The sequence below is a fragment of the Indicator indicator genome, chromosome 12, assembly GCF_027791375.1.
Source record: "Indicator indicator isolate 239-I01 chromosome 12, UM_Iind_1.1, whole genome shotgun sequence".
Classification (NCBI taxonomy): Eukaryota; Metazoa; Chordata; class Aves; order Piciformes; family Indicatoridae; genus Indicator; species Indicator indicator.
In genome coordinates, this window is record NC_072021.1 from 8,220,168 (window position 1) to 8,240,764 (window position 20,597).

The 20,597-nt window shown below is 42.2% G+C and overlaps 1 protein-coding gene across 2 annotated transcripts in view; it reads left to right on the plus strand.

The window, feature by feature from the left end:
• Nucleotides 1-20,597, plus strand: part of VPS13B (vacuolar protein sorting 13 homolog B) — a 316,612-nt gene that overhangs the window by 27,424 nt on the left and 268,591 nt on the right. For both annotated transcript variants that reach the window (XM_054385615.1, XM_054385616.1), the window contains exons 7-15: nucleotides 2,334-2,602; nucleotides 4,937-5,032; nucleotides 5,409-5,531; nucleotides 6,240-6,377; nucleotides 7,710-7,797; nucleotides 10,289-10,480; nucleotides 11,304-11,473; nucleotides 13,714-13,908; nucleotides 14,584-14,708. In XM_054385615.1, coding sequence (XP_054241590.1) covers nucleotides 2,334-2,602; nucleotides 4,937-5,032; nucleotides 5,409-5,531; nucleotides 6,240-6,377; nucleotides 7,710-7,797; nucleotides 10,289-10,480; nucleotides 11,304-11,473; nucleotides 13,714-13,908; nucleotides 14,584-14,708 — 1,396 coding nt within the window. The remainder of the gene's footprint in view (nucleotides 1-2,333; nucleotides 2,603-4,936; nucleotides 5,033-5,408; nucleotides 5,532-6,239; nucleotides 6,378-7,709; nucleotides 7,798-10,288; nucleotides 10,481-11,303; nucleotides 11,474-13,713; nucleotides 13,909-14,583; nucleotides 14,709-20,597) is intronic.

Below are 20,597 nucleotides of genomic sequence, written 5' to 3' on the forward strand. Positions count from 1 at the left end.
GTAGTTGAGGAGCTATTCAAGGTCAGGCTTGCCAAGGCTCCTAGCAACCTGATCTAGTGGAGGATGTCCCTGATGACTGCAGGGTGGTTGGACTGGATGACCTTTAGAGGTCCCTTCTAACCCAAACAATTGTATGATTCTCTGGGTGGTGAAACAGTTTAAGTGAAGATAAGGTTAAAACAGAAGGCATCTGCCTAGAAGTGCTCAGTCTGGAATGGAGTAAGAGATTCTTAGGTCCAAATATGAGTAAAATCTTTGGCAAGGCATCTCTTGTCATCCTTATTTTTCATCCATGTTCTCAGGAAGGTTGAATTGCTGTCTGTAAATCTCAAAAGAAGAATGCAAATGACAACTGTGAATGTGACTTCCAAGTTTTCAATAAAATAGCCATCTAAACAAGCCAGAATTGTGTAACTCCTCACTTGTAGACACAGAGCTGTCAGAAGGGCCAGCAAGACTACTCTTGCAGTGGAAGGAACCAATACAATTTTTTTTCAACTGCTCTGTGCTCAAATGTTGTCATTGCACTTCATTGCATCTTCATATCTGTTTGATGGCATTATCTCCTCCAGAACACAAACCAGATGGCAATTGTTGGGTGGCCAAGCCAGAGCTGTAGAAACAGTTCTAGAAGTCTATTTCTGTCTTCACTGCAAAATATTTTGCCACATAGAGGCTAAAACTGTCATTAACTCTTTTCCTTCACACTGCTGCTGCTTGTGTCCTACATAGTTTAGTATCTGTGTAGGCACACACACAATTCTGCACATATAAAAAGACAAAAACTTTGAAACCTCTCATTTTGTTCCCCTCTTGTTCAGTGTGGTTAATCAGGAGTGACAAAGTGACATGAAGCAGGTGACCCATGCCAGCAGTTTCGAACTTCACTTTTTTTTTTCCCACTTCTGGCTTCATGTTCTGTCTGTGTATGAGAAGGGAAAAACACCCCACACTTTCTCAGCACTTTGTGGTCCATTTCTCTTCCATGTTTCCAATCACAGATGTGATTTTTTCTGAGCAGCCTTCAAATGTGCTATTACTACTTTCAGGAAAACAAAATTTAATTAAGTACAGCAAAAAATTAAATGTATTATCTGCTGAGCTTTATTAGCCACAGTTTTGTAACTTCTTTTTTTTCCCTCCAAGACTAAGGCTTCATGAAATCCAAGATTAATTCCACTGGAATTGTGCCTAAATTCTTTAAAGTTTAATAATGTACAGACCTCCTTTAGAGATTCTATTTTTATGACTCTTTGAAAGGGTTCTGAAGATTTGTTAAACAATTTAGCACACCCCCTCTTCAGTTTAAAGAATTTACTGGGTTCAGTTATCACTAATTCTTATTCTTTTGGAAGGAATTTATGTTTCTGATGCCAATATTGGCATAATAAAATAAATCACCTCTCTAAGAATATTCTAAGAGCAGTTTGTTGTTATATACCTAAACATAAGACCAAGAGCTTGAGATATGGCAGCAGGGTGCATTGTGTCATGAATGTATAATTCTGCTGCCTGAGCAAAGTATGTTCAAATTCTGTTAAGTTGAAAACATTCAAAATACAAAAGTAAAATTGTAGGTGCTCTCATGCAGCCCAGAGGGCAGCTGTGTGCTGGGCTGCAGCCAGAGGAGAGTGGCCAGCAGAGCAAGAGAGAGGATTCTGCCCCTTGACTCTGCTCTGCTGAGACCTCACCTCCAATACTGCCTCCAGTTCTGGTGTCCCCAGCAGAAGAAGGACACAGAGCTGCTGGAGAGAGTCCAGAGGAGGCCACAAAGATGATCCAAGGGCTGCAGCACCTCTGCTCGGGGGATAGGCTGAGGGAGCTGGGAGTGTTCAGCCTGGAGAGGAGAAGGCTCTGGGGACACCTTAGAGCTGCCTTCCAATAGCTGAAGGGATCCTACAGGAAGGCTGCAGAGGGTGTGTAGAGACAGGACAGGGAGCAAGGTCTGAAGCTGAGGCAGAGCAGGGTTAGACTGCATCTGAGGAAGAAGTTCTTCAATCTGAGGGTGCTGAGACTCTGGAATAGGCTGTCCAGGGAGGTTGTGGCTGCCTCTTCCCTGGGGGTGTTCAAGGCCGGGTTGGATGCACTGTACAGTAATAAAACTATTGGAAAGTTCCTTAGTTTTTTTTGTTTGTTTGTTTGTTTTTGGGGGGAGGAAAACCTTAATGAGTCAAGAGTTTGAAACATTCCAAAATTTAAAGTTTCTACTAATTTTCTATCTTTGTAAACCAAATGTGAAATATTGTCCTAGTTAATGTCACATCCTATAACTTTGAATATAAGGAAGGAATTTGCAAGCACTGTGGATTTTAAATTTGGTTTTGTTTTAAAAGGTGCAGAAGATGAAACAACCTCAGTGCTGCAATATCCTACACAGTACATCAGTCAAGATCCTTATTTGCATCAAGATGATGACCAGCACCAAGGATGGGTTTCTTGGGCTTGGTCTTTTGTTCCTGCTATTGTGAGTTATGATGAGGAGGACAATGACTCTAGTGGAATTGATGATGGGATGATGCTGCATCAGCAGAAATCTCAGTCCCTCAAGGATCCTGTTATCTCAGTTGGGTTTTATTGTACAAAGGCAACAGTGACTTTTAAGGTAAGTGTGTCTCTGATTAGAAGATAATTTTTCACCGAAAGGATGTCAAATTCTGCACTAGGGGAACCCAGGGGTGGTTGAATCCCCATCCCTGGAGGGGTTTAAAAGGCAAAGAGATGTGATGCTGAGGGATGCAATTTAGCACCAGACCTGGCAGAGTTAGAGAATGGTTGGACTCAATGATCTGAGAGGGCTTTTCCAACCCTGCAGTCTTCTTGTAGCCCCCTTCAGGTACTGGCTGCTCTTAGGTCTCCCTGGAGCCTTCTCTTCTCTAGGCTGAACAACCCCAGCTCCCTCAGCCTGTCCTTGTAGGAGAGGTCCTCCAGCCCCCTGAGCATTTTCGTGGCCCTTCTCTGGACCCCTCTCCATTAGGTCTGTGTCCTTCCTGTGCTGAGGGCTCCAGGGCTGGGCACAGCACTGCAGGTGAGGTCTCACCAGAGCAGAGCAGAGGGGCAGAATCACCTCTTTGGATGTGATAATTTCTTATCCACTGGACAGTCCACCCACCAAATCCATATCTCTCCAGCTTAGAGAGAAGGATGTTGTGGGAGTCTGGGGCACCCAAACAAATGGCCAAAACAAGTTTCTCATTATCAAAGCTCAGCAGATTCTTCCCTTTGCACTGTGCTGTGCAGTAGGAATCTTCATGCTCTTTCCTCATGTGAGAAAACCCATCAAAAATGGCATGGCCTCTTTTTTTGACCATGCTTTGCTGAACTGAGCTTTCCTGGTGCTTCACTGGCAGCTTTATGCATTTAATTTTAGGAAGTGATAAAAACTGCTCAAAATGTAACATCCTCCATTCTATAAATGGTGTAGGGTACTAGTATGGTGACAGGAGGAAAACAGAATTCCTCGTTCTGCTTGCATGCAAAGAATGTATGGAATTAATTTGCGGTTCAGATTTTGGGACAAAATCAGGTCAGGTTTCTGCATTAGCATTCTGAACAGTTGATACCATTCCAGCTAAACAGCCTGCCAAATGAAACAGCACTTTCTAATAATGCTGAAAATGGCTCTTGTAATGACTGAGTTCTTTTAATCAATTAATTGCTTTTCCTCTCCAATAATTGCACACAGCTGAAGGCTGATCAATGAATTTTTTTTTTTATTTTTTTCCCTATCCAGTTTTTGAGGACATTTGGATTACAAAATTTTAATTTGAAACCACATCTGTGTGTAGCCACTATTGGAAATATTGAGAGCTTAGAGATATTTTCATGTAGAAGTTAGAAAGCTACTTAAACTGCTCAGCAAACTTACATATTTTTTTAAATGCAAAATAGGACACCTTCATTATTTTGTGACTCTTCTCTCTTTCCTTAGCTGTAGGTTGTAGGATTTTTAACCTGAATGTGTGTTTTACCATTTTAAAGTTTTATAATGGAATCATGCAAGAAATATAAATGCATGTTTCTGTTGATTGCTGTGATAAAAATGAGTTTAACTGTAATAGAAATCTTTCCTTAATGTCATGCTGCTTAATTATTTGTTAGGAAGAATAAATAATGTAGTCCTGGGCCCCTCAGTTCAAGAAGGACCTCAGGGAACTGCTTGAAGGAGTCCAGCAGAGAACCATCAAGCTGCTGCAGGCAGTGGAACATCTCCCTGTGAGGACAGGCTGAGGGAGCTGGGACTTGGAGCAGAGGAGCCTGAGGGCTGCCCTCATTCCTGTTGATAAAGATGTGCAGGGCAGTGTCAGGAGAACAGAGCCAGGCTCTGCTCAGGGATGTCCAATGACAGGACAAGGGGCAAGGGGTGCAATGTGGAGCAGAGGAGGTGCCATGGGAACAGAAGGGAAAACTTTTTCCCTGTGAGGGTGCCAGAGCCCTGGAGCAGGCTGCCCAGAGAGGTTGTGGAGTCTCCTTCTGTGGAGACATTCCAAACCCACCTGGATGTGTTCCTGTGTGACCTGCCCTGGTGCTGCTGCTCTGGCGGGGGGGTTGGACTGGATGATCTCTGGAGGTCCCTTCCAACCCCTAAGATTCTGTGATTCTGTATGATTTGATTTTAACAGTAATTTAGAAGCTGATTTGATGCTGTGTTGATAAGGCAGCTCTGTATCTGCCTGATCTTTTCACATAATTTCTCTTTAGAAACTAAAAGTACTGCAGAGGATTTAAACCTTTCTGTTACAGCAGCCTTAAACCCCAAGCTGAACACAAGGAGTTCTGATATGGGCAATACTTTGCAGGTGTTTAACTGCACCTCTTTCCTGCTTGTGACTAGGTTTGGGCCCCTGGTTTATGTTCAGGAGTGCTGTACGTTAATGACATTGCTGCTGGTTAATACTGATATTAACTCATATAAGGTGTTCATCCTATTGTTTCACAGCTCACTGAAATGCAAACTGAAAGTAGTTATTACAGCCCTCAGAAAGTCAAATCCAAAGAAGTTTTATGTTGGGAACAAGAAGGAACCACAGTTGAGGTAATTTTTCAATTGCAGATTTGTTTTTTTGATTCATTTTACATAATGGAGGAAGTCATTACCAAGAACATGTTGTGAAATTATTTCACTACTGATTCTTTTTTTTTTATATTCTGCTATAATTGGTCAATTTATTATAATAATAATTTAGAACTTCTCTCAATTTCCTGTGCCACAGTGATCAGACACTGCAGTAACCCCTTCCAAGTGCCCTGTTTAATTAACTTGATTTTTATTTAAGTCTAAATGTATAAATCTAAACATACTGTGGTTCACTTTTCTCCACCTTTTCTGTTTCTCAAAAGAAATTCTGAGAATTCTCAGTGGAATTCTTCAAAATATCTCTTTTTTTTTTTTTTTCTCCTCCCCTCACTAGGTCCTCATGAAAGGTGAACTTTTCTTTGATTGCCAAATAGGTTTTGTTGGTTGCCAAGCTATGTGCCTTAAAGGAATTATGGGGATTAAGGATTTTGAAGACAATATGAATAGGACTGATGAGGTGAGTATACTGAGATGCAGCTGACTTGCTGAACAAGGGATTCTACTATGTGTGCATTGCTGGCTTATGTCCAGCTTCTCACCCACCAGCACACCCAAGTCCTTTTCTTCAGGGCTGTTCTCAATTTTATTATCCCCCAGCCTGGATTGGTATTGAGGGTTGCCCTGACCTAGATGAAGGACCTTGCACTCTGCCTTATTGAACCTCAAGAGGTTCTGCTGAGCCCAGTTCTTTAGCCTGTCTATGTCCTTCTGGATGTCAGCCCTTCCCTCAGTCTTATCAACTGCACCACTCAGCTTGGCATCATCATCAGCCTCACTGTGTGTAACACTGATGAAGACACTGGGTAGGACTGGTCCCAATACAGACCCCTGAGGGACACCACTTGTCACCTGGTGCCATCTGGACATGGAGCCGTTGATTGCTACCCTTTCTATGCAGTCATCCAACTAATTCTTCGTCTAAGGAACCAGCCATCAAATCCATATCTCTTCAGTTTAGGGGGATGGGAGGATGGGGAGGGAGCAGACAGAAAGTTCAGTATTGTTGGAATGAAGCTGTGGTAAATGTTTTCATTCATCATGAAATGTGCTCTTTATGCTATGGTGCCATTGGTGTGTTACGACAGAACTGAAACTACTCTGTTCATGTCACTGTATTCTTTTTTTTTTCCTCCCCTGTTTTGTTATTTTCTGCTACCTCATGAAGGAGGCCTACTTCTTTAACTGTGGAGAAAATCTGAGTGCTAAAGGGATGACCTACCTCACCAATTCCCTGTTCGATTACAGGAGTCCAGAAAACAACGGTATTCGTGCAGAGTTTATACTGGATGCAGCTCATCATAAGGTCAGAGGACTACATTTTACTTAGAAAAAAGAACAGCTTCTGATGCTCTCTAAGATATTAGTCATGATTATTTAGGTCTGGGTACTATAGAGGACTAATAGTCATTACTTGGCTGTGCTTAACTGAATCTTACTTTGCAGGTGGCCAAAAAAAAAAAAAAAAGGTAAAGCAGGCAAAAAAAGGTAAAACATGCAAAAAAGGTAAAGCAGACAATGTTTTATAAGAAATCAAATGACAGAAACATGGCCAAGAGAAATCTCACCCCCTTCCTGCCCCAAAAGCTGACTGAATGCCTTTAGTTTTCAAAAGCACGAACTGCAGAACACCTCTGAGAGAGCTGTGAGAGGATGGTAGCAAGAAGTCCAGCTTCACCAACACACACTTCTTTAAACCCTGACAGTAAGCATTTCATGGTCTTCAAACTAAGAAGTGCTCCCATGGAAAGCAGTTCCATGGGCAATATTCATCTTATTGTCTGAGTGCTCTGTGTGTATCCATGGAGGAAGTCTTGCTAATTCTGCCTTTGATAGAGACAGATTTTCAGTCAACAACAGTCTGTTTTCAGTTGTGCAGCAAAACTTTATTCCCTTTATTGTAATTATTAAAGCCTGAATGCAGTTTCACAGTGGTCCCTTCAGGTGTGGTCATAGGTGGAGCTCTGTGCTCTATCATTGTACAGGTAAGGCATTTACAGTTTTGAATGGATCTAACGTTACTGTTTTCACCTTTTTTTAGGTGAAGTGTAACCCTGAAGAATCCCCCAAAGAATAAAATTAACTAATGAATTCACATAGTGTGGTTTGGTTTTGAGCTTTACTCTTTCCTTGTCATGTCTTTGCTTTTATGGTTTGCCTAGTTTTTGGTAAGAGGGGAAGCAAACTTGCTGTGTGATGATTAAAATGCTAAATCCCAATGTTGGCATGAGGTCTTAAGAAGCTTCCTACTGTTTAAAGTTAAAGCCACAGTACTCCTTACATAAAAAAGCTCCAGTTTTCAGTGTAGTTGATTAGGCAGATCTGGTGGATGTAGGTCAAGTGAAGAATATTTACTCCATTAAAAGTACTAATTAACTAAATGTTATTGATGAATTGGTCAGCATGTCCACTGGAATTATGGATGTGCCTTTGTGTAGCCTCAAGTAGAAGTTACATTACCTGCTGGAAAGGTGAATTCTTTGGGATAACCTCTGTCCTTTGTCTTGATAAGCCTTTCCTTGTGTTGATGCACAAATCCAAACATCAGTATATCTCTCTCATCCCAACCTATCAGTTGGCCATCTGCAGATTCTTTCCTTGTACAACATTTACTTTGTTTGGTTTGCTTTGTTGGTAGGAGACGTACACAGAGATAGCTGGAATGCAGAGGTTTGGGGCTTTCTACATGGATTACCTGTACACAATGGAAAGCACCAGTGGCAAAGGTACCTTTTCTTTTATTGTTTACCCTGTTAAATAATGGAAACAAACACTTTTCATGCCCAGCTGGTCTTTGACCAACTGCCCTCTAACTTACCTTAGATTTACCATCCTGTTTGTCGTTAAAATGGTTTCATCTTCATTGATGTGTTTGAGATTTAACTGTTTTGGTTAGCTGTTGGTAGTTGGTGTCCTTCCCGTTTTTATTCTCTTCTTTTTGCCCCTGCATAAGTAATCACAATGATGTCTGTCATTGTCAGTTGCTAAACTGAAATCAATTGCCTTGTAGAAGTGGTGAAGTTTATAAAGCATGATGTCTTGGGTTGCCTTTCTTGATTTTGGGGGTAAAAAGGAATCTTTTAAGAAAGCTTGATTGATGAATGAAATTGATCATCTACTGTCATTTTCTCCTACAAAGCAAAATGTGGTGATAAGAGATAGTGAGGAGAATTGATCTTTAAGGATGCATATCTGAATAATTTTGTGAGCAAATGTTAGCCTAAACCATGCACCATGGAAATAGTAGCTAATTCCAAGTAACTGTTGAGATTCCTGTAAACCTGAGACAATCCAGTGGATGAAATGCAGTGAGCAGATCTGCTTTTGTAAGAGCCACAAAAGCCAGGACAGAGGAGTTGATGTGTATTTTTATACAGATTCTTACTGTGAATCGTGATGTGATTCCCCCCCACCAGCCCCAGGCAGTGTCATCTGCAGTTCTCCTGTAGTCTACTTCTGGCTCTCATAAAGACAGAACTGTTGAATTGCACACAAAATTTTTATAGAAAGAAACTAAAGAACTTTTATAGAAAGAAACTAAGTCTTGTGTCCTTGTTAGAGGACTGGAGTAAGCACAGACAGCTTCATTGGGGCTATGTTCTTAAAATGCAAGTTGATCCTTGTGGTGTGTGTGTTTTTTTTGTCTTGCTCCTTGCTTCCTTCTTACAAGGAATGGAATGACATCTTTTTGACTCTAACCTTCTGGAGGAGCTGATGAACTCAACACTTTTTTCCCCCCTTAGGGCCAGGCTGCTGGTGCTATGGGAATACCTTTTTCCCTTTCACAGCTTCCTTTCTCTTTCTTTCCTTTTGCTTTCTCAGGGCCTTGGCTTTTAGTTCTTGCATTTGTCACCAGGAAAACACCCCACAAAATGTGGCTTGGCTTCCTCTTACTCCTCTGATTGCAGCTACCTGACTACATTCCTTTTTAAATGGATGGTATAAATGGTTGTTAAAGCTCTAGAATAAGAACTTACACTTTCAGGTAGTTTTGTTCCCTGGTAAGACCAATGCAACATTTTGTGCTAGTTACTTTGAAGCTAATTTTTCTGTGTTACAAATCAAATATGTAATTATTAAATGGAACATGAAGAAATAGGTGTGAATGATTTCTTTGAAGTGAAGCTGCAAACACCTTTCAGGGTTTTGCAAGCAATATAAATCTTGCTCCATTTTGACTATGTGGAAGTCTGCATCTCACTAGGTCTTGTTTTGACATTAGCCAGGGTTTTGGTTACACTCAGTGCACACCACTTTTCCCTGAAAAAGCCCTAACCCAGCTGAAGTTCTAGGATGCAGTTACTGTGATTGTAAGATTTTTATCTGTCAAGGCAATTTTAGTTTGACACATTCTCTGCACCTTTAACCTTCCTTGGAGCATACGATTACTGATTAAACCACGAGTGCCTCCTGGATAACATTAACCTCAGGAGTTCCATCTGGCACTCCTAGAAGTGTGTTAATCACTTCTAGTATTTTGAATGAAAACAAGACAGTCATGCACAGTAGTCTTACTATGAAACTTGGCCTCTCATTCCTTTCCAGCTTTATTTTCCTAGTTTCTGGTTGGCGTTTCAGCACAAACCAGTGATTTCCCAGAAAGGTTGTGTACCCTGGCCGTCCCTGGATCTCTGATTTGCATGACCTAATGGGGTTTGCTTTTGAGGTTCTGTTTTCTTTATAGTGTGTGCCTGCCTATGTTGGTGGCAACTTTATTATGCAACAGTCTCATTGTAATATTTTTATTACCTTTTTTATGTATTTATTAGTTGTTCAAATTTTTTGTCAGTTAGAATTAGACACACAGTTTACAGAGAGCTGAATACTCAGTGGTCAGAAATGATTTTCCTTCATGCATCTCTGAAGTTTCAGAAGGGAACCTGTGATCACCTGCATTTGTAGAACCAGTAAGTTTTCTGTCACGTTCTCTTCGGACTTAAAACGAAATTGAACTATTGCCACAGAAGTTTAGAGACCTTCAGAGAATCCCCAACTGGAGAGATACAAAGGAAGTGGAAAGGTTCCTAAGTTGTGTTATTCCAAGCTGTGCTGGTAGGCAAGGCAGACTCTTGTCCTGTTTGCTCTGTGTGGAGCAGGACCAATGTTTGTGTAGCCAAGTTAAAGCAGTCACAGGGCACTGATGTGTTCAATTTTTGGTGTATTTTCTGTACAAGTCAGTTGTGTGGTGTAATTTGTTCTTGTTTACAAAACTTGCAGTTTCTGGGAATCAGCAAGACCTTGCTTCAGCAAAGAGTGAAGATTTCAGCAGTGTTCAGGAGATGTCTACAAAAAGCCTCATCGTGGGCCCACTGAACCTTCGGCTGGAGAGCAGCGCAGTGCACCGCCTCATGAAAATGGTGGTGTGTGCTCTGGAGCACGAGTATGAGCCATACAGCAGAGCCAAGCCAGGTTTGCTCCTACTGCAGGGACACAAACATATAGCATGAAATCAGAACGAGTTCACAGAATGGCTTAGCTTGGAAGGGACCTCAGAGATCATCTACTCCCTGCCATGGGCAGGGACCCCTCTCAGCTAGACTTGAGGCCTCATCCTGCCTGGCTTTGAACACCCCCAGGGAGGAGGCAGCCACAACCTCCCTGGGCAGCCTATTCCAGAGTCTCACTACCCTCTTAAGGAAGAACTTCTTCCTCAGCTCCAGTCTAACCCTGCTCTGCCTCAGCTTCAAACCATTCCCCCTTGTCCTGTCTCTAGACATCCTCATGAAAAGTCCCTCTGCAGCCTTCCTTTAGGATCCCTTCAGGTATTGGAAGGCAGCATTAAGGTCCCTCTGGAGTCTTCTCTTCTCTAGACTGAGATAATTTCAGACACTTTGGAGGTCATTTGGTTCAGTCACAAGCTTCTTGCTGAGTAAAGAGGCTTCTTTCATTGAGAAGTCTACCTCAACTTTGAAGTCTTAGAGATGAAGGTGTCCCTGTTGGTGTCTATTTGTTGGTTTGAAACAGTTTTACAGGATGAAAATGCATGGAAAGAAGCTGTGGTGAACAGTTAAAATGAGTTTCTGAGAGAGCTGTACAGATTTCAAAGTAAGGAAAAATCCAGTTACAATTGCTTTTAGCCTTAGATAGAACCTGTGTCCCATAAAATTGTTAATTGTGAAGGGGGGAAGCTTTCCTTTTTTTTTTTTTCCCAGTCCCTCACTGTTTCTGAACAGCAGCTTTAGAAGCCATTTTATATATTTGAGTCAAATTTGTGTTTTTTTATTTATTGTAGATATTAGTGATGGAAGCAGAACGATGCCAAGCTCAGAAGAAGTAGCAGCATTGGAGGAGTACATTCCCACTCGACTCACAACATTCACTGTCCTGAAGTGTACAATTGTAATCCCAGTGGCAGAATTTAATTTGCTGGACCACTTGATGCCCATCATCATGGGTGAGAAGGTCTGTATGCTCAGAGATTTGTTCACTTCTTTGTATCAGCATGTGCTGCTTCAGAGAAACGTTCTCACTGGCTCTTATTCCTTGTGCCAGATGTGTTGCTGAGTTCTGTTTGGTGCCCAGGACCTTCAGATGTCTGAGATGAGTGGTGTGTGTGGTGACTAGCTGGACTTGGAAAATGAAGGTGGCATTGTGTACTCATAGGAAAAAAGAATTGGGAAGCAAAAAAGACTTGTAAAGAAGCTTCTCACATTAGAAAATGAGATGGTGACAGCTGCCTTGTGGGAAGCGTTATTTCAGCCTGGAGCAGCCTGATGGATTGCAGTGCTTTGCATCTCATGGGCATGGGCAGATCATCTTTTTATAATGGGAGAACAGCCCCATACTTATTGTAGATTTGAGGCAAAAAAGTTGAATTCAAGTAAGCTTTTTTTTCCTTTTTTTTTTTTTTAAGCCAAGCCTACTTAATAATTCTGAATTTCAGACTGAAAGTCACACATACAACAACTTATTGTCCTCTTTTCCTACAAGTTTAATACAAATTTCAGATCCATTGAGTTATTTGGCTTGGAAGAGATGACTTCCAGGAATCCAACATCCTCCTCAAAGCAAGCCCAAGTAGAGCAGGTTGCTCCAGGGGATGTGCAGTGAAGTGCTGAATTCACTCCAAGGGTAGAGATTCCCTAAGGAGCTCTCCCGTAGTCCCTATTGGAATTGCCTGTGCCAGCTTGTGTCTGTTGCCACTCATCTGCTAAGGGCACACCTTTGGCAAGAGTCTGGCTCTCTTCTCTCTGTACTCTCCCAGTAGGTAGCTGTAGACAGCAGGGTCTCCCTTTGTCCTTTTGCATGCTGAATGGCTCCAGTTTTCTCAGTCTGTCCTGGCAGAGATCTCCTGTGCCCCAACCCTCTCACCCTTCTGGTAGCCCTCCAACAAATGTAGTCTGGTATGTGGATGGTGCATTCTGATCTGCACTGGGTGCAGTGCTTCATTTTAGTGGATGCTATAGAAAATAGAGTTGGAGGTATCAAATGGATGCATCTTTGACTTATGTTTTTGGCATGGCATCTGCTTTTTTGGCATGACATCTGAGATGTCTGGCATGGGTCTGAATACATAACATATGCCAGTGTGAAGGTTAGATCAGCATGACTTCAGGATGGTGATGATGCTTTGGAGTGGTGAAAATGTAAACAAAATATTTTATGAACCAAAATACTTCAACCTTGCATATTCTTGTGGTGCAGTGACCTTGGCCAGCTGCCAGGTGCTCACTCAGCCATTCTCCCACTCCTCAACACGAAAGGGGGAAAGAATGGGTCAGGATGAAAGAGGGGGAGATCACCACTTATCAGTATGACCAAAACAGGCTTAACTTGGGGGTGATTAATTTAATTTATTGATAATTAAAGTAGATTTGAATAGTGAAAAACCAAGACAAGAATCAAAATAAGACCTTTCTCCCATCCCACCTTTTTCCCTGCGCCCTCGCTCCCTCCTTGCCCGAGCCCCTCTAGTCTCACCCCACAACACAGGGGGATGAGAAGCAGAGAGTTGCAGTCAGTCCGTAACAGTTGATCTCTGCTGCTCCCTCTTCCTCCACGCTTTTCCCCTGCTCCAGTGTGACTCCTTCCCACAGGCTTCAGTCCTTGAGGGAGAATGAGCTGCAGCCTGGGCTGTTCACAAGGCTGCAGTGTCCTTCAGGGTCTGTCCACCTGCTCCAGTGTGGGGTTCTCCATGGGCTGCAGTGTGCATGGCTGTTCCACAAGCTGAAGAGGAATCTCTGTGCTGGTGCCTGAGTGCCTCCTCCTTCTCTGACCTTGCTCTTTTTCACTTTTTGTCCCAGAGCCTGCTCAGCCTGTGTGGCATTTTTGCTGTTTCTTAAATGTTTCCACCGAATTGCCACCTGCTTGGCTGAAGGGCTCAGCTGGGTGCTGCCCTGTGGCTGGCATTGCAACAGTGGCTGGCACCACTTGGCACCTGCTGTGCCTGGCATAAGGCATTTCCTCACACAGACCATCCCTCAGCTTCCAATGCCAGCACCTGGGCACCTGGATAAAAGGTTGCTACATGAATTTTAAACTCTGAAGAAATGATTTTGTGGAGGTTTGTGAACTCGAATGGTATCTGTGAGCAGCTCCTTACATGTGGGTTTGCTTGTGTGTGTGTGGAGGGAAGATTATGTAAATATGGTAGAGAAGACATCTATCATGTAGTAACTGCATGTTGTTCCCCTCTCCTCTAGAACTTCAGTGGGCTGCTAAATGCTGCAAGCTTCCAGCCCCTGCGGCCTCTACCTTCCATCCGAATTTTGGTGGATAAGGTTAACCTGGAGCACTCGGTGCCCATGTATGCAGAGCAGCTGGTGCATGTGGTCAGCAGTCTCAGCCACCCTTCTGACAACCTGCTGCATTACTGCTACTCACACTGCTATCTGAAGGTAAAAGAGGTCTGGAGATCTCGTGAGGTTCAATAAGGCAATGCACAGGGTCCTATACCTAGGTTGGGGCAACTCTCGATATCAGTCCGGGCTGGGAAACGATGAGATTGAAAGCAGCCCTGCAGCAAGGGACTTGGGGATGCTGGTGGGTGAGAAGCTGGACATGAGCCAACAATGTGTGCTTTGTTTTCCATTTTGACCAGGGAGAAGTCATAAAGAATAGTTGTGATGAATTTTTCTATAGATGCTTCTGTTAATGGGAAAAAAAAGAGGCTTTGAAGTGAAGCTTCTCATTTCTTTAAATACCACTTTTTTAGGCCAATGTTGTTGTAATTACAGCAAGCGATTTTATGTTATATGAAAGGCAGGGTGCAATCTGCAGATGGAAAGGATACAGAATAATATATTTTAGCTGATAAATTATTTCAGCTTTGTGAAAAATGGAACAGCACAGTTAGCACTTCTTGAGTCAAGGAAATATTTTTGTATTTATTGCTATTGAGAGTTTTTTAAGTAGCTTTATCTAATTGTATTTGTTTGGGGGGGTGGGGAAAGAGAACTTCTCTGAAGCCAATAGGCAATTTGTTTCATCTATTTAAAAACATGTATATTATGTTATAAAAGTAACTTGAAAGTGATCTAATTGTGCCCTTTGACCAATTAAATTTGTTTCAGATATTTGGTTTTCAAGCAGCACTGACTTCTTTGGACAGCAAGGGGCTGTACTGCTTCCCAGTTCCAGTCATCCCCTCCTTCAGTACTGCTGTTTATGGCAAGCTGATCAAGTTTCCCAAATATTGGTGAGCATTAAGCATTGTGTTTAAAAAATGGGCTCAAACACTTCTGCACTTCTGATGACCGATTTTAATCTGCCAAGCTCCAGATTCATCCTTAAATGTTTCTGTCTCCCCTGTTGTGTTCTCCTACCCAAGTCTATTATCATTAGTAAGTTTCTTCATGAGGACGGCTGATAATAGACAGTGAGACCCTTGCTTGATTGAGAGAACAAGGCCTGCAGTAAAGGGCTTTCTCCTAGACCTTGAAGAATTCTGTGACCCATCCAGTCCTCCTTGAGTGGATGCCAAAGCTGAAGTCATACACTGATGGCAAGCTTGATGTTTGTAACTGTTTAACATCATCTTTGTTAAACTCAACCAAATAAAAAGCAACAAATGTGGGGGGCGAAAAATTAATCCCAGAGCAGCCCAAATCCACGTAAGGATTTTATTTCTGTTACTCATTATGGTTGAAAGTGTTTTAATATAGCAATCAGGTAGTAAGCTGTTTGTAGTACTTAAGTTTTTAAGTGCAAACACTTTGGTTCTGAAAACACTGCTGTGTAAGCTATATAATTGCTTTTATTTATTACCTTTAATTCCATGGAAATTCGCTACTAAAATTGAAATTTGCCTCTACAGGTTAGATTTTGTATCATAAATGTCCTCATGTAGTAGTTTTTATTACTAAATTGTACTTATAAAAACAATTTTCAAGGAAATGTGTTTTGCCAATACTTTGGCCAGGACACTAATTTTTTGAGCAGTAGCTGTCTGTGGAGCTATTTTATGACTAAATGCCTGCCAAGAATCCTACATAAAGATGGAGCACCTCTGCTGTGGGGATAGACTGAGGGAGCTGGGGTTTTTCAGCCTGGAGTAGAGAAGACTCTGGGGGACCTTACAGCTGCCTTCCAATACCTACAAGGATGCTACAGGAAGGCTGCAGGGGGACTTTCCTAAGGGTGTCTAGAGACAGGATAAGGGGGAATGGTTTGAAGGTGAGGGAGAGCAGGCTTAGACTGAATCTTAGAAAGAAGCTCTTCAGTCTGAGGGTGGTGAGACTCTGGAATAGGCCTGTGGAAGTTGTGGCCCTCCCCTGGACTCACTCCGACAGCTCTGTGTCCTGCCTGTGCTGGGGACACCATAACTGGATGCAGTATTTGGGGTGGGGTCTCATCAGAGCAGAGCAAAGAGGCAGAATCCCCCTCATCATTGTGCTCCATCTCATGTGTGCCCAGGCTCGTGCTCACATCCTCCTCTCTCATGCTTGCTGGCTTATTCTCTCTCTCCCTTTCAAAAATATTATGATGTGTGCCCAGCTGGAAAACAGAGTATTGAAGGCTAATAACATAGAAAAATACATGCAGTAGTTTTTGGGAGTGAAGAAAAGGGAATGGTTCTGCCTTAAAATAGAAATCATCTCTCAGAATTGATTTTTATCTTTTAGGAACAATGCTTGCCATGGTCTGGTGTATTTTAAAATCCTTTTAGTAGCCTGCTCACTTTTTTTTCTATGATCTGATACCTCTCTAAAGCTTACTTATTTATTAAAAGTGTGAAACAATTATATAAAATGACTTTATTCCAAAAATTTACCCAAACTAAGCAACTCCAATTTGTGGGTAATAAAGTAGAAGACCAAATGAGTAGAGCAGCAGGCTGGTTAAATGAAGTGTAGTTTGAAGTGAATAAAAGTCCAGGTGAAACACATCAAATAGCACTTGAGCTAAATCGAAGTCAGCATGAGGACTGAGAGCCTCATTGAAGTCATGCAGTGAGTGAGAATTAGCCTGCTAGGATAACCTGGTAATGTCATTAAAGCTAAATTCAGTCCTTTCCCCCCACTCCCCGCCCCGTGCCAAATTATCCCACCTGCTTTATTTGGATTTTTTTTTTTTTAGATTTCACATTCCAGAGTTTCTTCAAGTCCACACATCTGATGCTACATGTGTTCTGGTATTTCTTCCTAGAAAATATCTGCAACAGACCCTAGCTTTTAAAAACAAAGACATTTTATGGACTGTTATGGAATCCCCCAGGTAGTGTGGTTTGAGTTAGCAGTGAAAATCTCAACTTGATTTCTGACATAAATCAGTAGAATACCTTTTTTTTTTTTCCTGCTTCAGTGTGAAACTCTCAAATGTGTATCAAATACTGTGGGAATGGTTACTTTTTGAAGCTGGCTCAATAAACATTGGTAGCCTGTTTGAACAGATAAAATGTCAACAGTATCAGCCCAGTGACTTCCAATAAATGGCCATAAATGCTCCAAAAGCACAGTTTCATTCACCTAATGGATTGATGTCTGCTCTAATTGCAGTTAATACACTTTCTTCTTACAAATGTGCTCAAGCTGCCTGCATAACTAAGCCTTGGACATCTTTTAAGTACTTTCTGTGCAAATAAAAACATCTGGGCTTTTGTTTTTTGTCAAGCATAACAAGATGCAAAAGACAATGTTGATGTCAATAGTTTACAGCTACTTGATGTAGTGTTGCATGCCAGACTGTAAAGCAGCTTTCAGGAGGATCTCTAAGAACAGCTGAGAATTAGCAGAAGATGGTTAAAAGCCTAGAAGGAATGGCAGGGATACCTGGATGGCTACTGCTAAACAAATAACTCTTTGAGACACTCAAAGGATACAAATTTTTCAATTTTCTTTTGAACTGTTTTCTGCCAGTCTTAGGGATTAAACTTAATCTTAAACATAGGCAGTATATTAAACTTTGTCAAGCAGTTTCTCATTCATAGAATGGTTTAGATGGCAAAGGACCTTAAGGATCAGTCAGTTCCAACCCCCCTGCCATGGGCAGGGACACCTTCCACTAGCCCAGGTTGCTCAAGGCCTCATCCAACCTGGCCATGAACACCTCCAGGGAAGGGGCATATAATGAGGAGGAATTCTTGACAACATGAGATTTGATTTGTTTCCAGTGTCTCTTTCCTTGAATTCTTCTGTTGAAGAGCTGATAATTACTGACAAAAGCTGGTGAAAATGTAAAGCTTGCTCTGCTGTCAGTCAGATCTCAGCTGCCCAGAGACACGTTGTCACTTGCTTTCTCTTGTGGGTTTGTGACAGTCCTGACCTAGTTACTTTATTACTGTGTTCTCACAGTACTGAAGCATCACTAAAGAAATCTGGGTGCAGAGATGCTCCCATGGAATATTTGTGTGTATTTTATGGAGGCTTTGTTTCTACGAATCCTGAAGAATGTTTCTATAATAGAGCTGTTGGCAGTATTTCAGCACAGATTTAACTGTATAGGTAAATATTTCCTGTGTCTCTAGAGCAGTTCTCACATACATTAGGTTGGCACCTTAGGGCATGACCTCCTTTTGGCTAACTGTTATACAATGACACTGACAAAGTGGCTGTGCCAGCAACATGAGGATCAGCATTTTGTGTTTTCTTGCCCTGTTTTGACTTTCATAGAATCACTAAAGCTGGAAAAGACCTCTAAGGTCATCGAGTCCAACCATAACCCAACTACCATGACCAGAACTAGAATCAGAGCAGATGAGTTGGAGAGTCCTGGGATGCAATTATCACATGGTTCAGTGCAGTTGTGCTACTAAGAGGCAAGTGGACCCTGCTGGCAGGCAATGCAGAGCCAGATATGCAGGGCCTATGAGCATTAGATCATAAACCTAGGAGGTTTTCCAATAAATTGACACGTGAGTCTTGGCTTTGGCAGCCTGTTTTATTGACTAGTCACAGCAAATCAAGAGCCATGTCAGTTGAGACCGGGGCTGGATTGTGTTTCACGTGGGCAGTCCAGGGCCACGCTCGTTTCCTGGGTCAGAAGCAGAAACAGGTTGAAGACAGATGAAACTCATTTTGTAGCCTTCAGTTGTGACTATTACTTTATGTCAGTAATTGGACAGAACTGCCAGATGAAAATTCAGGGTATCCTTTGGAGCAGAAAAGCTCTGAGGTTGCATGCCGGAGCAGATGCCATCAGCGCATGGGGCGGGAGAGGGTTTCAGCCACAGCAGCACCAAGTGAGCAAGAGCTAGCACGTGTGGAAGTGTGTTTGAGCTATGGAGATGTGCCAGTGATAGGGGCTGTGCAAAAGCAGAGAGGAGCAGTTCTTCTCTTGGGTAGAATTGCCTCAGATGTGAACAGTCAGTCTAGGAAGCATGCTGGAATTGCTTCAGCTTTGTGTTCTTCTCTGCTGTTGCCCAGCAAATGCATCAAAGAGCAGAACCCTACATCAGATTTTCTCAAATTTATTGGTAGCTGCTTTCAGCATGCCCTTGGGGGCAGTAAATTTGGCATTTTCGGAAGTTTGGTTGACTGCGCATCTTCGTGTTTGAAGAGCAGGTAGGTCAATGTGGCCTGCAGTAATGCAGGGTGATTTGATGCTTGGTTTTGCCAAGAGTCTGATTATTTTCATTGATGACACAGTTTAACATGTTGGTTATTGTAAAAGTTAAAGTGGGCTATGCTTCCCTAGAGGGCTGAAGATGCTTAAGGAACTTGTGGGGGGATATTTTCTAATCTGCGGTGATATTAGTTGGACATTGGGAAGAAGCCTTTTACAGTGAGGGTGGTGAAACATTTGAACGGGTTGCCTAGGGAGGTAGGTGGTGGAGGTCCTGCCCTTGAGACATTTAAGGTCAGGTTTGATGAGACTTTGAGCAACCTGATCTAGTTGGGGATCTCCCTGCTGACTGCAGGGGGGGTTAGACTAGATGACCTTTGGATATCCCTTTCAGCCCAGTGCATTCTATGTTCCCATGATCATACATGAAGTATCAGCCTGAACACTTTGGGGCCCTTCTCAGCTGTACTCTTCTGGAAGGAGCAGGTGTTGCTTACCAAGAACCCTCTGTCCAAGAGAGGGTTTGCATTCTGAGTACATGACCTGCAGCTTGATTAGTGTGACTACAAATTAACTTTAGTTGGAAACCTCTAGTTTAATTATTTTTATTTTAAATCAAGTGCAGATCTAACATTACTGCTTCTCAGCAGATGTGGCAGGCAGCATTCGACAAATCTGTGAATAGTGCACTTTCAATCAATGTCAATTGGAAGCAGTTGTCTTTCTCAGTATTGTCCATGAGGAGGGAATTCAGCAGAGTCAACAGGAAAAGGTGGTCATCTGCAGTGTTTTCAGTGTGGTTATTTGGCCTAATTAATTGTCAAGGCTCTTCAGTGAAAGTAAATTAAGCCTATTAACTAATGTCTGTCCAGGGAAAGTGATTGCACATGGGAAATACTTTATGCTGGCTGTGGTAACTGTTGCCATCAGTATGGGCTGGCATTTGTACCAGAAACAAGCAAATAGTATTTATGTGCAGGATTTTCAGTGTTAAAGCCACATTTTGCTTGACTTGAGACTGGTGAAACGTAACAAAAAACTTCACTGTCTTAGAGCTCAAGTGCTGGTATGCAGCATAAGTATGAATGAAAATTTGAATCCTTACTATATATTGGATGTGTTTAGGAAGTGTTTCTCTCACTCAGTGTTTCCACTGTCTGAAGGAAATGTGTGTTTAGGATTTTTGGTGATATTCTCAGTTATGAGACTTGACCTGTGTCAACCCTGGCCAGAAGGATCCACTGCTGGCAGTTTCACATGCAGTGTTTGTCCTTTGTTTCTCCAGAATTGTGCTGGGATTTGGTGCTTTTTTTGTACTTTTGCTCCTCTAAGTGTAGCTGTCAATCCCAAAGAGGAATACAGTTTGTGATTCTGTGACATATGCTACTAAATAAAACATCCCAGGAACCAGTTTTTGGTCCTGAGGCTTAGTAGTCTCTTGTGCCTCAGTTCATACCCACATGCCTACTTCTCACTTTCCCTTCCACTCCCAAAAGAAGTGGGGGGTAAAACCCTTTAACTCGGAAGGATATTGTCAGGTTTCAGACTTTGGGACAGCTTCTGGCATACTTAGTCCCTTCAGCAT